Below are 21,820 nucleotides of genomic sequence, written 5' to 3'. Positions count from 1 at the left end.
GCATTTATTTAATTTTAATTTTATTTTGTGTTAGTCGCTAAGGTAACATTTCTAATTATGTCTTAAGTATAAGTTTAAGTTTTTACTCTAACATTTATATTTTGGTTTCAGCTCTATTTCAGTTAATGAAAATGATTTTTAAAATAGTAAAACAAAATTTAGCTTGCAGTAACAACACTGATTTACTTAGTCATAAGTGGAAAAATACCAACATGTCTGAATGTATTTATAACTTTTATTACTAAATGTTTAATCATATACGGAGATATAAGTAGTTGGAGAGTGAAGGTAGATGTCATTTGCAATGCTTCATGGCAGCGAACGATTCATGCTGGCTTCCATTGTAACAATAACTTCTCTGATTGGTTGTCATCTTTTTGTTGGAAGCAAAACTCTCAACACTGAGAATTCGGTAATGAAACCCTCATAAAACTTTTGTTTTATGAAACTGAAATTGACTGAAATCTCACTGACTTGTGGCTTCAGCAGAAGCGCAAATCATCACATAACAACCTCGGACCTCACGGTAGGTCTGTCTTGAAAGGTTTTTAGTCATTTTGATGGATCCGTCACCTGTGTTTTTACTTTAGAATGAAAAATGCTAGAACGAAAGAAGATTTATGATATCGCTGTCATACTTTGTTTGCAAAATATTTCAGTCTTGCTCCCCTTCCAACCAGAGCTCTACTTGTTTGCCTATTTCCTAGAAATGAGCTCCCGGGGAGCATTTCCAAGATGGCCGCCAAGTGAACTGAATTGCCTTGAAGTAACTTTGGTTACAATTCATTAAAAGTGCTTTATGATGTGCGTTTGACACCGTGTTCTCTGTAGGTGTTTGTGGAACTCAATGAGCTGATAGTGGATAAGAACCAGGAGATGCGCTGGAAAGAGACGGCACGTTGGATCAAGTTTGAGGAAGACGTGGAGGAGGAGACTGATCGCTGGGGTAAACCGCATGTGGCCTCGCTGTCCTTCCGTAGCCTGCTGGAGCTCCGCAGGACCATCACACATGGTAAGAGTCGGCCGCTCTGCCAGCCCACTCAGAGCCTGTGATCCTGCTCCAATCCTAACATCCACGCGCTTGACAAACCAGTGCCGTGTGACTGACAGAATTCAACTGGACTCTTAAATTAGATAAATGGATTAAACCCTCTTGGGCATATCCACTTTTTGACCATGAAAAGCGGATGATTTTCAATCCGAGGATAACAAGGTAAACAGTGCATTAGTTTCAAAAAAGCATGAGAAAAAATTCAGTCAAAACACATTAGTGAGAAGGTTTTGGTAAGTTTCAGTTCCTGTGGTTGTGGAACCAAAATGACAACCCTGACAAAAGGCATCTTTCATGGACGACAGTGATAGACTGACATGAGGTTTTGCAAAAACAAGAAAAACAGTACTGTGGTCATGTAGAAGTAGGCGGTATGATCAGAATATGAATAATTTGACATCATGGCAACAGTATATGTCATAATATAGTTGTTTTTGTTGAGCATTTGTTTGAAAATGGTGCAATTCTTATCTAATAATCTGTTGAATTAAATACTTTACAAATGGAAGCTACTTTGATTATTTTCTTCTTTTATTTGCAACTCGAAAGACCAAACGTTTATTTATATAACCAGAAGATTATTCATAACAAATAAATGAATAAGTCTGGCAAGAGTGCAAAAACAGCTGCAAATTATGTAATACTTGAGAAAAAAAAAAAAAAAAGATTCAGAACAGTGAAGCTAATATTATAAAACCGGTAGTTCTGGCTACAAATGAAATAATCAGTGTTGGGCTAGTTACTCAAAGAATGTAATATATTACTCATTACTAGTTACTCCTTTCAAAAGTAATATTGTTACTTTACTTATTACTTTCTGGCAACAGTAATTAGTTACACTACTAGTTACATTACTTTTTCTTCACGCCCCACAGAAGTTGTAACTGTGTATCTTCCAGATAAAATTCTTCTAGAATGTTACTAACAACATATTTCTGCCTCATCATTTGACCAAAATCCACATTGGATCTCAGTCAGAAGTTATTACAAACACTCAATAGTGATTGATAGTGGCATTCAAGTAGAAGTGTTGTATTCATCTCATTAATTGTCATGTGTAGCTTGAAGTAATTTTTCCGTTACCCATATGCGATTAAATTTCGTTATGTATTTATAAGAAACTGTTTAATTTTCCAAAAATATTTTGAATTATATTAATATAATGTACCACATGCTGATCAGAGGGATGTAATGCCAGAGTAAAGTAACGCCACAACTTACACAACAGATCTTTGTTCCTGACAAAATCAATATAATGCAATATTTCTGTCTGCTGAATGTAAGCTTTTCCATATTCCTAGCTTGCCTGCTGCACTGGGGACATCACATGCATGTGCGAGTCGTGAGAATTATGAAAATAAATCCAGGAATTATTTGATTGTTAGATTTTAAATCAGCGGGGTTGAGGCATCAAAAGTAACTAAGCTGTTTTATGGAAAGTAACTGTAATATTATTACTGAAATCTTATTAGTAATTAGTTACACTACTAGTTACTGCAAAAAGTAATATTATTACAGTAACTAAATTACTAGTAACTAGTTACTGCCCAACACTGGAAATAATATAGCAGAAACCATATATGCTGTCATATCATCGTAATACCATAACCTTGATATTACAATGGTACATGTCCAAATAAAAAATACAGTATTTCCATTGTGCTACACCATGATAGTTTGTAAATGTAAAATCTAAACTAAAATATATGATAACACTTTAGAATAGGGAACACTTATTCACTATTAACTACGACTTTCTCCTCAGTAAATTCCTAATTTGTTGCTTATTAATAATTTGTAAAGTAGTTGTTAAGTTTAGGTATTGGGTAGGATTAGGGATGTAGAATAAGGCATTAATATGTGCTTAATTAAATGGCTAATTACTCTAGTAATATGCATGCTAATAAGCAACTAGTTAAGAGACCCTAAAATAAAGTGTTACCAAATATATACTATAATCTTAAAATGAAAACACACACAAACACACGTAGTGTTGGGGGTAACACATTACAAGTAACACGAGTTAAGTAATCAGATTACTTTTTTCAAGTAACTAAGTAACATAATTGCAATATTGTAATGCATTACTTTTAAAAGTAACTTTTCCCAACACTGTATATATGTATGCATGTATGTATATATATATATATATATATATATATATATATATATATATATATATATATTACACACACACACACACACACACATACAGTACATATATATACTGTATATACCTATATGAAGATTTCATTTCCAAAACCCCAAAAATGTGCAAAAAACTTTTTTTATTTTTTTTTATTGCGCATTCCAAGTAATATCGATCAAACTGCAGTTGGGTTGTTTTAATTAAGTAATAATAAACAAATACAGGTAATTTTACAAAATTAAAGTTCATTGAAAGTATGTTTTTTTTTTTTTACATATTAAAAGTTTGTTTTATAGCAAAAGCAGATAATCCAACAGTCGTTTTTTTTTTTTTTTAGCAAAAGCAGATAACCACATTTAATGTTTAAGGAGTTAAAAACAAACAAACAAAAAAATAAAAAACACTTGTTTAATCTTTGTAATCTCCTCAGATGACAATGTAGATGCCTGACAAACGTTGTTGTTGTTGTGATCATAAACTGTATGGATGTGATTACACGCAATAGCTACACAATAGTTTTTCCCTCACCATTATAACACGCTGCTTTTGCAAGGTTCTGTGAAAACCTGTTTTTATACAGTCTATGGTGAGAACCTATCAGATTTTATTTTCATTTTTCGTCCTGAAGAAGATATCACAGGTTCATCAAGTTCGTCGAAATTATCCATCCTTGATCACTTTTAGTCAGCTTTGACGAAACTCCTCTCAGCTAGGCTTCTTTTCAAAGTGAAAGTAGCATTTGTCACATTTAGCTGAATACAGCGCGCTGATTGGCTAAAATGGATTTATCGGCTTCTGTTCAAAAACAACAAGAGGTGTGTTCGACTTGAAGCGGCGCTGCACAGAATGATCAGTGTATGACATCAAAGTACCGCGAGAGTGATTCGAAAGCATCAGGATCAATCTGCTCTCTTCTCGCTCTCGTGGTACTTTTATGTCATACACTGATCATTCTGCGCAGCGCCGCTTCAAGCCAAACACACCTAAGGGCACTTGTCGGCTTCTGCAGTAAAACGTGAACTCGCGATGCCCTGAAAGTGGACAATACCGGCTTATTTTTGACAAAACGTGTTTAGGGTTTAGATCGCGCTATATGTGGAGAATAATGCATGGCAATCAACTCATTTTTTTTTTTTTAAAGTGGCGTTTATCGGTTTTTGCAAATTAACTGGTAACACTGCACCCCTGTCAGCTTATATAACAGAATAATGCAAAAGAAGCCAAAATATGGGATCATTCTAAAGACATATTCTCACTTTGAATGCCACAATTCAAAGTGAAAATATGTCTTTAGAATGATCCCATAATTAACTTCTTTGCATTATTCTGTTATATAAGCTGACAATATCATAAACATTGGATTCTGTTACCCAGGTGCCATAATGCTAGATCTGGATCAAACCACACTCCCTGGCATCGCCCACTTGCTGGTGGAAACCATGATAATCTCGGACCAGATCAGAGCCGAAGACCGAGCCAACGTGCTGCGAGCCCTGCTGCTCAAACACAGGTTAGTGGAGGTCAGAATCCAATACTCCAAACAAAGCTCATATTGATCTTCTTTGCTGTGGGCCTTGATGTCAATGTCATTTGTCACAGCTGCCTGTATTGGTTTCTTGCTAAATGAAGTGGTGTGATTACATAACAAATAGACTTCATATGACAGCGCACCAGGCTCATGCCACTTGAGGTTTTAATGACATGTTGCTATTACAGCTGCAGAGACATCAGATACTGGTTGCATCAAAGGGTGTTTAAAGGAATAGTTCACCACAGTGTTGTTTACTCATTCCCATTAAACTCTATTAAACACAAAAGGAGATGTTAAGCAGAACGTCTGAGCTGCTCTTTTATCATACAAGTTATTTGTTTCCTCCAAATAAACAATCTTATTATGGTCCGTCCTCATACAGAGCCATTTTATGATTTCAGAAGACTTGGAGGATAGTGCACAAGTAACATGTCCTATTTTTGTGGTGCTTTTTTGGAGCTTGGCCATATAAATCACCATGCATTTGACATGTTAATTTAGTTTCTTTGCGTAAAAACATATAGGCCTAATGCAGGGTCAGAATGACGTGACGGTGAGTTTTCGATTTCATGACAGCCTCCTTTCTTGAAGGATTTTGAAGTGCCATGTGTTTTCTTTGTTAAGCTCAGCTCACCCTCTGGATCTCATTCTGAGGTCAGAACCGTACTCTACCTGAGTACTAACAAAATGAATATAGCATGGCCTCCGCTACAGAAATCTGGGCTGCATTAATAGTTTGAAGCAGTACTTTTTCTAACCACATTTGTATTAATATTACAAAAGATATTAATACAGTAACTCCAAAAGGTTTTGGGCACTCAAGCCACATTTTAAAATGTATGAATGTCATTGCATTAGATACATACTATTAAAGTAAGTGGAATCAACAAACAAATGATGCTTTTCTCTGAACTATTTTTAGTTTAACTGGTTTTCCTGTGATTTGCAGAGGTTGAAATTTATTTTGTGAATATTTATTGCTTGATGCTTATGCTATATATATATATATATGCTATTTAGTTTGTTTTTGTTATATGCTATCATTCACAATTTAATGTCAGTACGCTTTTTTTTTTCCAAATAAGAAAAATGCATTCTGCTAGGATGCATTAAATCAAAAGAGATGGTAAAGACATATATAATATTACAAAATATTTCTTTTTCATATAAATACTGTTCTTTTGAACTTTGTATTCATCAAAGAGCCCTAAAAAATGCTCCACACTTTCCATAAAAATATTAAGCACCACATCTGTTTTCAGCAAATGTTTCTTGAGCAGAAAATCAGTGTATTACAATGATTTCTAAAGAATAATGTGACACTGAAATCTGAAGCAATGGCTGCTAAAAAAAATGACTGCTCCAAACTTTTGAACGGTATTATATAATGCATTTGCAAAAAAATATATATTTTATTTGTTTGTGTGTGGCTTGAATGTTCTAGTAATTCCTGGGACCGCTGTATATGTTTGATTAAAATTAATATGTGTTTGTGATTAATTGTTTAATCTTGTTCCTAGGCTAAAACTAACATACATTTTCCTTATAAATATTAAAGACAACAAATTTAGGCATCTCTATTCTTCAGTGAGTGCGACAAAGAGATGCGTATTTGTGGTCAGCTAGAGGGATTGGCTTTGCCAGGCTATAAAACATACGCACAGTTAAACGTGATGAAATCAAAAACCAGATTAAACCTCTCTACAGCGTTTCTCATCATCTCAGATGCAGTTTTTAATGGGAAAACCTGTCAAATTAGTCACAAATATGTCTTTGTAATGTGGAAAAAAATACATCAAGGTGCTCTAAGTTAGGTCATTAGTTACTCAAGTGTTTGGAAATGTTTTCAAACACAATTCAATGTCACACCTTGTCTCTTTGTTTTCTTTGTGTGTTTAGTTTGGCTGGAGCATAACTAGATCGCAAATGAGGCTTAATGAGTGTGCCGATGTCAAGCGCTGGACACGGTTGCGGTGACGTGTTTAACAAAGCTGGGCAGCCACTCTTTATTCTTCACTTTTTTCAGGACGCATAGAAGCACCCAAAGCAAACCAAAATTAGTCTTTTGTGAAAAACAATAAAGGCATTTATTAATTCATTGGACTGCCTCTGCGGTTGATTTTTAGAGTTGTATTCTGTTTAAATATTCCCTGATGTTATCTAGCCACATGTTGCTTTTCTGTTGTCTTTAGCATTTTTAACTGATTGCTTTGGCACGTGTTTCTTCGAGCGAACAGGGAATGTGGTTTGGTTTTGTAGTTTGGATTCTGATATCCTGACATGTTGGGTTTTGTGTTTGCTTTGCAAATATTGCAAGCAAAGATGGAAAATTGCCTTTTTGGACTTTGATAAGCAAGGAAATTGCTGTACACTGTGGAGCTAAATAAACACGAGAGCAGGGATATTTGTCTCACAGAGGAGAACAAATGCACTCGAATAGCTTGACAGATTAAATAAGTCATAACATTTTCACTATTAAAGGCATAGTTCACCCAAAAACAAAATGAAAATACTGTCATTTATTCACCCTCTTGTCATATGACCCATATTAACTTACATTCTTCTGTTTAAAACAAAAAGTAAATGTTTTTAAAGAATGTCCTGGCTGCTATTTTTTTAGTTTAATGAAAGTGAATGACAACATTGTGAAAAACAAAACACCATAAAAGTATGAGGATGAATAAAAAATGAGAAATTTAATTTTGGCTCTATCCCTTTAATGCCTCATGTTTATATAATAGAGAGTTGTGTTCCAAAAAAAAAAAAAAAAAAGGATTTACTTAATCAGTATTTTCATCTTTCGTCCAAAAAGATGTTAACATCCATAAAAAAAGCTAAATTTACTTAAGAAGAAAAATATGTGAGGTAATAAGATTTGTTTTCAGAGAATATATATTGAATTTTCTTAACCCATTAGCAAACTTTTTTTCCCTTATTTCTTGCATAAACCACTCTATTTTTTGTTGGATGTTTTGCTTATACAGTAAATAAATATAAAAACCACTTTCATTCAATCTTTTAATTATTGTGTGTGTGTGTGTGTGTGTGTGTGTATATATATATATATATATATATATATATATATATATATATATATATATATATGAACAGAATATGTGCTTGTGCTTATACCTTCATCTTATTTGCTGACTTTTTCTGCCTTTAACATTCTTACATGAAAAATTTCTCACTAGATTTATCAATACTTTCTCTTGTCCAGTCACCCCAATGATGAGAAAGAAGGCCTTTTCCATCGGAACCACTCTGTCACCAGTCTGGGCGGCTTCCGTCACAACCACAATCACGTTCACGACACCAGCCTGCCCCTGGTGTCCCAGGACCACGAGGAGATGCACGACAGCAAAGCGGCAGAACATGACAAAGAGGTGTTTGTGACATTATTTGTGAGTCGCTTGCTTGCTAGTGTGCATGTTGTAGAAAGGACTCAAGCTAATTTGATTATGCTCTTAACTACCAATAAGAGTGTAGCATTGTATTTAACAAATTTTACCCTATTTAAATACATTCTACAGAATCCCACAGGTTTTCAGGTAAAATCAGGTAAAATCAACGAAAAATTTTTTATTCATTTCTTATTTATTTTGTCTTTTCCACTTCAAATATTTAAAATACATTTATTTGAGAGGCAAAATGGCATAAGATATTAAGTTTAGAGTTTTTGCTTACAACAAGAAACAATCGGTCAGTTGGGTAAGAAAAAAATAAAAAATTCCATTTGAAATAGGTTTACTTACCCCATTGGTGGATTGTTTTTTTTTTCCTCCAAAAAACTCACTTAATTTTGGTATTTCTTTGGTATTTCAAGGCTTGGCAAGATATTAAAAAAAAAATAAAAAAAATACAATCATTTTGCTTAGATGTACAGTATTTTGATTTAGATATTTGCACCAGAAAACAAGACAAAATACTAAGCAAGAAACTAATTTTTTTGCAGTGAAAACCCATCTGCACATTTGGTCTGGGCCTGGTTAGCAGCACCGCTAATGCTTGGATCATGTAAGCTGCTCTGCCACATGTGCAGGATTAAGAGTAATAGTGAGTTTACAGGTGCTTCCAGTTAAATTTTTGATACATTAGCTGTGAAACTATGAATGTTCCCCATGGCTAAAATTGTTGGCACATTCGAAACAGCCCATATAAAAAGTGAAGACGTATTGTGTTAAATTGATTTAAAGTGATTTACCATTCACTTTTCCACTTTGTCACCTGGATCTGTAGGTTTAGATTTGCACTCGGTGATACAAAACAGGCACAATGGTTCATTAAAATACACGAAACGTACTCGCACCCCGTCACCCGAACACATGAGCAAAACAGTCGTGTGGAACAATAAACAATCGGAGCGAGGGTAGCTATGCATGCACTATCTGCCAAAGCTTTTCTGCCACAGCTTGAGGCTGATGTGTGACGTTCAAATGGCACTAACTATGTTCTTCTGTCAACAAAAGAAAAACCTCCACCCTGTCCCAGCTGAGGGACATGCTGCCGCCAGATCTATGAAACTCCTGGCAAAGATTCCCAAGGATGCCGAAGCCACTGTGGTCTTAGTGGGTAAGCAAAGCAACGTTTCGTTCCAGCGTTTTGTTGTTTTCAGGTCCAGAGATGATGTTGAGTCATCGCACCAGAGTTTTCCAATAATGCCTCAGTCAGCTAAGCGGAGATTAATGCTTTCGGTTGTGTTTGATTTCTGTCACTGGATCCCTGTTTGTGTGGTTTGAGTTTTTACCGCAATAAATGTGTTTATAGGGTGTGTGGAGTTCTTAGAGAAGCCTGCAATGGCCTTTGTCCGGCTCAACGAGGCTGTGCTGCTGGAGTCCGTTCTGGAAGTCCCTGTCCCCGTGCGGTTCATCTTTGTGCTGCTGGGCCCCACACAGACCAACATGGACTATCATGAGATTGGACGCTCCTTCTCCACCCTCATGTCCGATAAGGTTCATCTTACATGTAATATATATCACGGTTTGCAGATTACTAGGGCCAAGCACCAAAGATGTGAAGAAACAAATTGTATCTGATTGTTTTCTGCTGTTTAGTCTTTTTCTGAAAATTTTGGGGTCAGTATATCTGAAATCATATAACGCAGTGGTTCTTATCCTTTTTGAGTCCAAGGCTGGCCATTGTCCACAACAATATTCGAGGCCCCTATGACTTTACCATTTGTTCGTTAGGTCACACTTTATTTTAAGTTCCAATTCTCGCTATGACCAAACCATTAACTACAACTTTTGCCTCAGTAAACTCCTAATTTGCTGCTTATTAATAGTTAGTGAGGTAGATGTTAAGTTTAGGTATTGATTAGGATTCAGGATGTAGAATATGGTCATGCAGAATATGTGCTTTATAAGTACTAATAAACAGCCAATATGTTATTAATAGGCATGCTAATAAACAACTAGCTAATAGTGAGATTTGGTCCCTATACTAAAGTGCTACCTTTATTTACTTGATAAGGGTTTAAAAAATATTTTTCACTCACAATTTCTACCTGATAAATTATTTCATATTAATCATTGGCATAGGTAGATAAAAGTATATTCATAAATTATATTACAACCCGAATTCCAGAAATATTGGGAAGTTTTTTTAAAATTTGAATAAAATGAAAACTAAAAGACTTTCAAATCACATCAGCCAATATTTTATTCACAATAGAGCATAAAGAACATAACAAATGTTTAAACTGAGAAATTTTACACTTATCCACTAAATGAGCTCATTTCAAATTTGATGCCTGCTACAGGTCTCAAAAAAGTTGGCACGGGGGCAACAAGGGGCTGAAAAATCAAGAAATTTTGAAAAAATTCAGCTGGGAGAACATCTAGCAACTAATTAAGTTAATTGACATCAGGTCTGTAACATGATTAGCTATAAAAGGGATGTCTTAGAGAGGCAGAGTCTTTAGAAGTCAAGATGAGCAAAGGCTTTCCAATTTGTGAAAGAGTGCGTAAAAAGATTGTGGAATACTTTAAAAACAACGTTCCTCAACGTCAAATTGCAAAGGCTTTGCAAATCTCATCTACAGTGCATAACATCATCAAAAGATTCAGAGAAACTCTGAAGGGACAAGGCCGAAGACCTTTGTTGGATGCCCTCAGACGACACTGCATCACTCATCGGCATGATTCATTACTAAATGGGCCCAGGAATACTTCCAGAAACCACTGTCAGTAAACACAATCCGCCGTGCGATCTGCAGATGCCAACTAAAGCTCTATCATGCAAAAAGGAAACCATATGTGAACATGGTCCAGAAGTGCCGTCGTGTCCTGTGGGCCAAGGCTCATTTAAACTGGACTGTTTCAAAGTGGAAAAGTGTTCTATGGTCAGATGAGTCCAAATTTGACATTCTTGTTGGAAATCACGGACGCCATGTTCTCCGGGCTAAGGAGGAGGGAGACCTTCCAACGTGTTATCAGCGTTCAGTTCAAAAGCCAGCATCTCTGATGGTATGGGGGTGCATAAGTGCATACGGTATGGGCAGCTTGCATGTTTTGGAAGGCACTATGAATGCTGAAAGGTATATAAAGGTTTTAGAGCAACATATGCTCTCCTCCAGACGACGTCTATTTCAGGGAAAGCCTTGTGTATTTCAGCAGGACAATGCAAAACCACATACTGCAGCTATTACAACAGCATGGCTTCGTAGTAGAAGAGTCCGGGTGCTGAATTGGCCTGCCTGCAGTCTAGATCTTTCACCTATAGAGAACATTTGGCGCATCATTAAATGAAAAATAAATCAAAGATGACCACAAACTCTTCAGCAGCTGGAAACCTATATCAGGCAAGAATGGGACTAAATTCCAACACCAAAACTCCAGAAACTCATAACCTCGATGCCCAGACGTCTTCAAACTGTTTTGAAAAGAAGAGGAGATGCTACACCATGATAAACATGTCCCCGTCCCAACTGTTTAGAGACCTGTAGCAGGCATTAAATTTGAAATGAGCTCATTTTGTGCATAAAATTGTTGAATTTCTCAGTTTAAACATTTGTTATGTTCTCTATGTTCTATTGTGAATAAAATATTGACTTGTGATTTGAAATTCTTTTAGTTTTCATTTTATTCAAATTTAAAAACGTCCCAACATTTCCAGAATTCGGGTTACAAGTTGTTGAGGTGGTGAATGTAAATAAGAAATATCTTGATTTTTAGTTGTTGCTGTGTCCTGTGAAAAATATCTTGGCTCATTGGTTGCGAACCATTATTACAGTGCCAAAAATGGCTCAAAGTTGTATTTTTGTTTTTGCTTTTTATTATGATTCACTGGGTCATGGTGTTCAGTTCAGACTAGATCTTTTGCCATTTTGGATTTTAACAAATAATATTTTACACTACCACCTATAAATTTTATGCAGTCTTCTCCAGAATAGTGTCAGTTGATTTTTTTCTCATTGTTCTGTAAACCTGTAATGAATTGTGGAGGGACTGGCCAACAGAAATGGAGGATATATCTCCGCAGTACTTAGGCCAGAGGTGCTTATTCCTGTTCCTGTAGCTCTACCTTCCTGCAAAGTTAATCAAACACACCTAAACCAGTTAATTAAGTTCTCCGGGAACAGAAATGAGCACCCTGGGCTTAGTAAAGCTGGGGGGGAAACTACAGTATCGGTGCCTTCATGTCTTAAGAGTGCTTAGTTCATGTTTCATGACATAAAAATGAAATCCAAATGTCTTGGCCTGAAATTATACTTCTGGTTTACTCAGATTCCTTGAGTCAGTCTTTGAGTCATGTTTTGCCTTATTACCTGTCCACCATTTTGAATTTTATTGAAAACAGGTTTTTTACATTGTTACTTCTGCAAATTTTGCCCAATCTTCAAAGTTGGGTCAGCTGATCTGCAGACCAAACCACACAAAGGTCACTGAATGGATTTTTGATTTTGTTTCCCATTCTCCAATAAATTGTAATGAATTTTATGGCAAAGCCGCAAAGTAAAATGTACATGTATTTCTCCAATTCTTTGGCAAACTGAAACGAAACTTTGTGGGTATCAGTGGCATTATATCCTAAAAGTGCTTTTAATCAGTTTTATGATATAAAAAATTTAATTGTAACTTCAAAATGGCCAAATTTATGATTCTGGTTTGCTTATATTCTTCCATTCGAAGTTCTCGAGATTCAACTTATGACCTGTCTGCAATTTAATTTTTTCTGTATATTTCTGAGAAGATTGGACATAATGAGTTCAGGTGATCTTAAACCAAATTTTATTTTCAACTCCATACTACACATTTGATAACCACGCAAAAAAACAGGAAGTAAGACTTTGTCTTGGCTTAGCTGTTGAATATTGATATGATGAGAAGTTTTAGGACTGCAACCTACTGGTCAAAAGTTGTTAAAATAATAAATTGACTTGTGACTTAAACCACTCAGGTTCACTGTTTTTCCTGACCTTCCACAGAACTTCCATGAGGTAGCATACTTTGCTGATGATCGACAAGACCTGCTTAATGGCATCAACGAGTTCTTAGACTGCAGTATTGTAATTCCACCATCAGACGTTGAGGGAAAAGACCTGCTGAAGACCGTGGCCTCCTTCCAGAAACAGATGCTACGTAAGCGCAAGGAGAGGGAGCTCAAGAAATGTGGCAGTATTGTGACAGGAGCTGAGCAGGAGACGAAAGGTGGAATACCTACTGTATTTGTGACCGTATTATCAAGTTTGTATGTTCTGTTATGGTTGACCGGTTCTGTTTGTGTTGTAGATGTAAGTACGGATGAACAGGAGGAGGAGGATCAGTTTGATGTTGATCCTCTGAAGCGCTCTGGTATTCCCTTTGGAGGTCTGATCCACGATATTCGACGCCGTTATCCACGCTACATAAGCGACCTGAAGGATGCCATGGACACACAATGTTTTGCTGCTGTCATTTTCATTTATTTTGCTGCTCTTTCGCCCACTATCACCTTTGGAGGCTTATTAGGCAAGTGAGACAATGAAACAGTTATCTTTGATAGTCTTTTTAATATACAAGCCCATTCCACCACACAAGAATATAAGAATAATGCTTTGGTAAATCATAATTACAAAAAAAAAAAATCTGAATTATGACATAAAAAGTTGAAATTATGACATACTAAATATTATTTATGAAATGAAAAATCAAAACTGAAATAAAAATGCATTATGAGATGAAGAGTCATAATTATAACATGGTATGTCATAATTTTGTGTTTTTATTTCATGATATATATTCAAAATATAATATATAATCATAATTATGAGTTGGCATGTCAATTGTTACTTTTTATTTCATATGATTTTTTGTTATGATTTTGAAATGCTAAATGGCTTGGTGTCATAGCTTTGATGTTTTATGTTATGATAATGAGATAAAAAGTCATGATGAGCTTGTAAGTCAGCAGTTACTGTTTTCATAATTTTGACATCTCATAATCTTTGTCCCTTTTTTTTTAACTCTGACTTTGTTATAATTGACTAATATCCTAATTATTTTTGGCTATAATTATGTTTTAATAATAAATAATTTTGTTTTATAATAACTTCTCTTATTTCCGTGACACAAAAAGTCATAATTATGAGTTTTAATGTAATAATTGTGAGTTTTTATTCTCATAATTATGACTTTGTATGTTATAATTATCATAATTATGACTGTTTCCACTATTTATGTCATAATTATGATTTTAAAAAAGCATGTTTTCTTTTTCTTGGGTGATGGAAATGGGTTTCCATAGTATATTTACAGTATTACTTAATATGCATACATTACATTATCACTTTATATTCCCATTTATTTAGGTGAGAAGACACAAGGCATGATGGGAGTCTCTGAGCTCATCATCTCCACGGCGACAGTGGGAGTGCTGTTCTCCCTGCTAGCAGGACAGCCTTTGCTCATAATTGGCTTCTCTGGACCACTTTTGGTCTTTGAGGAGGCTTTTTATAAGGTACTTTTTGTCTTTACGTTTCAGCCATTACGAAGAACAGGAGGTAATTTTATAACATTAACATTTGTCTGCCTTTCTATCTTCCTGTTCCTCTTTTTTCCATCTGCTATCTTCCCTGTCTCCCCTTCTTTGTTCTTCCTCATTACCAGTTCTGCCAGGCGCAGGGCTTCGAATATCTCACAGGCCGAGTGTGGATCGGGTTCTGGCTCATCTTCATTGTCCTAGTGATCGTGGCAGCTGAAGGAAGCTTCCTCGTGCGATACATCTCTCCATTCACCCAGGAGATCTTTGCATTTCTCATCTCTCTCATCTTCATCTACGAAACCTTCTCTAAGCTAATTAAGGTACGTCACCAATACCAGCAGGTGCAAGTTCTGCTCTGAAATCTAGTGAGCTGCCTAGCTAGACAGCATTTTAAGGTATCAAAGGTGTGCTTCAGATGTGTAGGATGCTTTAAGTGGAAGGTATCTTCTTTTTGCCAAATTTAAAGGCAGCATTGCATGTGCTGAGAAGGCAATCCCATAATGCACTGCGAGAAAACTAAGGTGAATTAGAGAATGTTTTGATTATCAAAAAGTGTCAATTATATTGATATTTTGAGTAAAATAATTAGTTTAAAAATAGTTTAACTACTTAAAATAATTGTTCAAATAGTTTAAATGGTTGGAAAAAAAAACATTTTAATACACAGCACACAAATATGAATAAAATAGTCCATTTTTACTTTTTACCCATTATTTGTGTGCTGTTTATTATAAAGAAGGTAATATTTTTAGGCTATATTTTAACTGTTGTTCTGAGTACTGTTGTAATTAACTGTTGTAATTAATTTACCCAATAATTGTGTAGTTTTATGCTTATTAAAGTATTTTTCCTCAGGTGTTTCAAGAGCACCCTCTGATGAAGAGCTACCCTGTACTGCCTGCCTTCAAACCCATTGACCCTCAAGGGCATAGTGTGATTGGGGAACCCATCCTCAACCAGCCCAACACAGCCCTGCTGTCCTTAGTGCTCATGATTGGAACCTTCTTTGTGGCCTTCTTTCTGCGAAAATTTCGTAACAGCAGATTCCTTGGTGGAAAGGTTTGTAGTGTGGTGTTATTTTGTCAGCACAGTGAAAAATCCTTTGCTTAATCAGCATTTTTGTCTCGTTTTCCAGTAAAATGTACTCCAAAAATAAAAATAAAATAAATATATATATATATATATATATATATATATATATATATATATATATATATATATATATATATTTTTTTTTTTTTTTAAACAAAATAATCAAGAGAACCAAACCACTTTGTCATCATTTTTTTTCTTTTCTTGCAAACTCCATATCAAGATTTTCTATGAATTAAATCTTAAATTTTGGTCTGTTTCTCTTACAAAACTATTACACTAGTCAACATTTGAAGTGGATGAAAACATTTCATCAGAGTTGTCCTAAAACCTAAAAATGTCTTAGGACAACTTTGATGAACTTTTTTGATCCACTTCAAATGTTGACCACTGTATATGGCTTTATTTATGTGTACTTTAATGCTCTGTAACAGTTTAAGCGAATTAAATGTTAAAAAACGATGGCACAAATTTGACTAATGTTAAATGACTGTATTTACTTACATATTTTATATTTATATATTTTAACCACAGAAACTGATTAAAATCCATTAAATCCATTTAATAGAGGTATCGGTATTGGTACATAGTGCTCTGCATAATACTTAACTTTTTAAACTTACTTAACATAATAAACGTTAACTTTTTTAACATACTAAAAAAGTTACCATAAAAAAATTATGAATTAAAAATATACCATCTTCATGTTGTTTGTACAGCAGTTTGGAGATTTAATGTGAAAATATTAATTGTGATTAATTACCTAAAAAGTGCAATTAATTAGTTTTTTTAAAACATTTGACCGTACTAATATATTGACCATTTTAATACTGATTGTACAAATATATACAAATATAATTGCCATATAATTGTTATAAAAAATAAAAAAAAAACTTAAAAGCCCCAGTTTGTAATCAATTGATTTATTTTTATTTTTATGTTTTAAATCAAAATTTCTACCTATCTTTTATAGTTTTTTTTTTTTTTTTTTTGGAGAATCAGTTTTGTTTCTCAAATATATTCATTTCATTTTAATGATGTTTTTACTGGAAATCAACAAAATTACTGATTGCAAACATGATTTTTTTTGTTGTTAGGATTCCTTGTGAGCAAACATTTTGAGCTGATTAAAAAGTTTGGCATCCTCTGTTTGTGTGTGTATCATCTGTTATCATCAAAGGCCAGACGAATCATTGGTGATTTCGGGATTCCTATCTCTATACTCATCTCCGTGCTGGTGGACTGCACCATCCCTGAGACATACACACAGGTAACTGCACTGGTAAACTCTCATGTGTAGTATGTACACTACCACAAAGAAACTCCTCTCCCAGCGTATTCTTCTTATTAAGCTCTGGCCTGTAATTGGAGCCAGGTTTCTTCCGAGTCTGTATTACAGTGTGGTTGGTTTGGCAGAGTGCTGTAACCAATGAATCCTTGTGTTACGAGCGCTTGTGTTTTTTGTGGTTGCAGAAGCTGAACGTCCCCTCTGGTTTCTCTGTCACATCTCCGGACAAACGGAGCTGGTTTATCAGCCCCTTTGGAGATAAACAGCCTTTCCCTGTTTGGATGATGGGGGCCTCCGTGATCCCGGCCCTGCTGGTTTTTATCCTCATATTCATGGAGACTCAAATCACCACGTGAGTAAGCTGACAGATCGTTTGAGAGACGTTCTGTCTAAGCTCAGATGGAAATGCAATACAATTCAAATGCTTTTGTGGCTCATTGCATCAATTTCGTCCCTTCTGCAGCTTGATAGTGAGCAAGAAGGAGCGGCGTTTGATCAAGGGTTCTGGCTTTCATCTGGACCTGCTTCTGATAGTGACTTTAGGAGCTATCTGCCCGCTCTTTGGTCTGCCCTGGCTGACTGCCGCCACTGTGCGCTCGGTGACTCACGTGAATGCACTAACCGTCATGAGCAAAGCCACTGCCCCCGGAGAGAAACCCATGATCCAAGAAGTTAAAGAGCAGAGGGTGACAGGGATGTGTGTGGCTATCCTAGTGGGTAAGAAACACTAAAACACAGTTGTGTAAAACAGATATTGTCAGAAAACGAACTGGGTGAACCGTGTTAATTCACCTGTGACTGCTCATTCCATATACACTTCTGTTCAAAAGTTTGGAGTCGGTAAGATTTTTAAAATTGTTTCGAAAGAAGCCTCTTAAGCAAAACTACAGTAAAAACAATAATCTTGTGAAATGTTATTATAGTTTAAAATAAATGTTAATTTGCCATTTTAATATATTTTAAAATGTTACTTATTCCTGCGATGCAAAGCTGAATTTTCAGCATCATTACTCCAGTGTCATATGATCCTTCAAAAATCATTGTAATATGCTGATTTTCTGCTTAAAAACAACAACAACAAAAAGATATATATATATATATTCATATATTCATATTTTTCAGTCCAGGATTGTTTGATAAATAAAAAGTTCAAAAGAAGAACTGAAACAGATTTTTTTGTAAACTCTTTACTGTCCTTTTTAATCAGTTTAATCCTAGCTGAATAAAAGTATTAATGTCTTTAAAAAAAATCTTGCTGACCTCAAACCAGTGTGTGTTGCATTCACTTTAAGTCAGTATCACTATAATCACAATATTTTTTTTATAATGCCAATCTTCATAACAGCAAAGCGGTTTCATTTTTGAGTTTGATGACAATATAATATTTAATCGCATTAATTTAAATCACATTAACTGGGTAGCATCAGCTGTAATAAAACGACATCAAATGGCAATGAGTTTAGAAGTAATTAACTACCTTTAGCTGTTTTTTTGTTTTTTTTGTTTTTTTACAGTATATAACGTCAAAACAGCCAAAAGGGAAAAGTCAGAGCTTGCAGTTTTTACTATTCCAAAACCTGCAATTACAATGAACACACCAGAAATTTGTTGCATTGCTTGGTAATCGTGAACTTCCTACATTAAAAAAAAAAAATACTTAACATAGGTGGAAGAACAGTTTAATCTGTTTATCAGTATATTAAATTGAAATATTTATTGATTAATGATGTGCTTTATCATATTACTGTTGGCATACCATGATTTCACTATGATTAAAGGGATAGTTCACTTAAAAATGAATAATTTTACCAATGTGGGTAACCAGACAGTTTATGGTCCCCATTGACTTCCGTAGTATTTTCATAATTTGGAAGTCAGTAGAATATAATTCTTCTGTTTAACAGGTTTGGAACAACAAAAGACAGAAATTTAAATATTTGGGTGAACTGTCCCTTTAAGAGGGGGGGTTTCATACTCAGCCTCATGTTGTTCATAAGAACATGATAGTAAAACCATGGCAAACTTACTGTAATGCATGGTGTCAAGTGGCTTATTGCTGTATTAACAACATCTGTTTATACTGTATTTCAGACCACTCAAGTTTCCTAGTTGACATTAACTTTTTGGGGGGGAATACTATTCAATTAAATAGGGGAAAAACTTTCCTGATTCTGTCAATCCCATCACCTCCGTGCAGGGTTGTCTATAGTGATGACAGATGTGCTGCGTCATATTCCTCTGGCTGTGCTGTTTGGGATATTTCTGTACATGGGCATCACGTCTCTTACTGGTATCCAGCTTTATGAGCGAATCACACTCATGGTCACACCTGCTAAACATCACCCTGACCACATCTATGTTACCAAGGTAAGCGCTTGTTCCTGAGACTTTTGAGGTAGTAGTGATGTTATTTACAAACGCAGTGCTGACAGCTTATTATATGTGTTTGTGTTTGATTTCCACACGGTAGATGCTACAAGTTTGTACTAAATTGACATCTGGATTCTGTTTGAAAGCTTTCGAAGCACCCACAAGGTGGCGCACAAATCACCATTTCATTTCGCACTTTTTAACACAACCCTAAAAATTTAACTACAAACCATATTTGACAAATTTGAACACTGTGTATTGTTCAAAAATCTGAGACTACATTGGAAATCTAGATTTGAAAATCTAATTTAAACTTTGAAATCAACAAAGTATTGAAAACCTTTAAAACAAAGAAATCAAGCAATTAAGAACTGTTTGCACCATTTCTAGGAGACTTATGAAATAAGCAAAGTTGTGGCAGATAATATACAAAAATAATACATATTACATTTAAAAAAGGCAAAATAGAAGCTTTTCACTAGACCTTGTCGTAATTCTAGGCACGATTTGTTTCACATACAGGTGAAGACATGGCGTATGAACATGTTCACCATCATTCAGTTGTTGTGTATCGCCCTGCTGTGGGTGGTGAAGTCGACCGTAGCCTCTCTGGCCTTTCCCTTCATCCTAATCATGACCGTACCTCTGCGTAGACTCATCCTGACCAGGATCTTTGAGGAGAGAGAGCTTGCAGCGGTGAGTTCGTGTTGTAGTCATGTTTGTCCGAACGCAAGCAGTCAGCTGAGAAAATCCACCTGGTGTTGATTTCATTTTAAAATGTCGTTTTTGTTCTTGAAGTTGGATGCTGATGAGGATTCGCCCAATTTTGATGAAGATGGACGGGATGAGTACAACGAGATCCACATGCTTGTGTAGTCACGTGGCTCACCTCTTCTTCACTGACCAATCGAATGCAGGTCTCTGGATAATGGGAAAGATGTACGGAATGGGAAGAACTCTGATGCACTGCCCTCTTTCAGAACTATTTCACGTGTACTTTGAAATTTTCTAAATCTCCGTTCTAAAAAGAATCACAGATCATGTTTTGGATACTATTATTTTTCCTTTTTCTCCAAAATGTGGCCTACGTGTTTGTCTGCTGCTGCCCAGTGACCTTTGAATATAACATTAGATACAACCTGTGCACCTTAGACCTCCCAAAGTGCAATGATGGTGAGACTAATCCAATAGGTTGGTTCTTGCACCCCCTATTCACCCCATCCCAATGTACTGCACCCATGTGGACCAGACCTACTGCCTGTAGATCTTAGTTGCCTTGTACTGTACTGTAGGCATTGACCACAGGGTCTAAATATTACAGTAGCACGACCTCTCAGTGCCCTTAGAGCGGTCAGTCCCTCTGCTGTGCTTGAAAACAGTAGTGCAGTCCCTTTAGATGTACTTTATGCAGTAGTGATATTACTTTGATCGATGTGTGCAGTAGTTACAATACATTTAAAGGTGCTATAAGTAATTTTTTTTAGTGGAATAGCATGCAGAAAATGTCCCTGCTTCCTGACAGATATCACTCTCGAACTGTCAGTGATTTTGAATTCTTTGACTTGTGGGGGTTTGCGAAACGGCTAACATTGCTTATAGCATCTTTAATAGGGAAAAAAAACAACAACATTATTTAGCTCATGATTTCCCTTCAAAACAGATTCACTGCTAAAAGTGTATTTTATTTTATTTATTTTTAGTTTCTTTCTTTTATTTCCATCAGAAGCTGTTGTTTAGCTCTCAGTACATGGTTTCATTCCAAACAAATTTGCATACAAAGTGTATTTTATTTCAATTATTTCTTTTTTTTAATCAATGAATTTATTTTTATTAATTATCATCTCATTTTGTTTTGGTTTATTTGTCTTGAAGATTCCCAAAATGATTGATTCATTTTTTTTTTCTTTGAGCAGCTCAGCTTTTCTTGCTATATATAAATTTAGCATTTAGAACTTATATAGGATTTAATGCCCGAATATGTTGCTGTTATAAATATTAGTGCGTTTTCAATATTACCCATTTCAAAGAACTAATTCCATTCCTTATGCTGTTATACTGCAGTGTATTCGGGAACAGTTCAACTGAAATAGGTTAAAGCCATAGAAACTTGGATTTGGTTGATTGCATAAATGCTAACAATGCTATTTCCAAAGGCTGTCAAACTGCCAGTGAGCGAGAGACTTTGGCTTCGATGAAACATGCTGCCAAATTGTTAGTCAAGTTCATAGAGGGTAGCGACAAACTTTAGCTATTTTAAAAGGAAGCACATGACCTTTTAAAATCTTCGCTAAGCCAACAAATCCACTTTTCCTTTGCCTTTAAAGCCTTTAAAGGTGATGTGTGTATTTTCTATATAAGAAAATATTTATTCCAAAC

The 21,820-nt window shown here is 35.3% G+C and overlaps 1 protein-coding gene across 3 annotated transcripts in view; it reads left to right on the top strand.

The window, feature by feature from the left end:
- The window catches only part of slc4a3 (solute carrier family 4 member 3), a 90,653-nt gene extending 69,095 nt beyond the window's left edge, over positions 1–21,558 (top strand). Inside the window, exons 8-23 of one of the 3 annotated variants that reach the window (XM_058786668.1) lie at positions 832–1,012; positions 4,575–4,710; positions 7,952–8,117; positions 9,201–9,303; positions 9,499–9,683; positions 13,160–13,382; positions 13,464–13,682; positions 14,522–14,670; positions 14,820–15,014; positions 15,550–15,753; positions 16,967–17,056; positions 17,260–17,426; positions 17,538–17,791; positions 19,272–19,441; positions 19,967–20,140; positions 20,243–21,558. In XM_058786668.1, coding sequence (XP_058642651.1) covers positions 832–1,012; positions 4,575–4,710; positions 7,952–8,117; positions 9,201–9,303; positions 9,499–9,683; positions 13,160–13,382; positions 13,464–13,682; positions 14,522–14,670; positions 14,820–15,014; positions 15,550–15,753; positions 16,967–17,056; positions 17,260–17,426; positions 17,538–17,791; positions 19,272–19,441; positions 19,967–20,140; positions 20,243–20,320 — 2,694 coding nt within the window. In that variant the 3' untranslated portion in view covers positions 20,321–21,558. Of the gene's footprint in view, positions 1–831; positions 1,013–4,574; positions 4,711–7,951; positions 8,118–9,200; positions 9,304–9,498; positions 9,684–13,159; positions 13,683–14,521; positions 14,671–14,819; positions 15,015–15,549; positions 15,754–16,966; positions 17,057–17,259; positions 17,427–17,537; positions 17,792–19,271; positions 19,442–19,544; positions 19,610–19,966; positions 20,141–20,242 lie in introns of those variants that run through there. The other 2 variants (XM_058786670.1, XM_058786667.1) reach the window with 2 other exon arrangements.
- The last annotated feature ends 262 nt before the right edge of the window (positions 21,559–21,820 follow it).

The sequence above is a fragment of the Onychostoma macrolepis genome, chromosome 09, assembly GCF_012432095.1.
Source record: "Onychostoma macrolepis isolate SWU-2019 chromosome 09, ASM1243209v1, whole genome shotgun sequence".
NCBI classification, from domain to species: Eukaryota; Metazoa; Chordata; class Actinopteri; order Cypriniformes; family Cyprinidae; genus Onychostoma; species Onychostoma macrolepis.
Note: the sequence above shows the minus strand (reverse complement) of the source record. Positions and strands in the feature narration are given on the sequence as shown.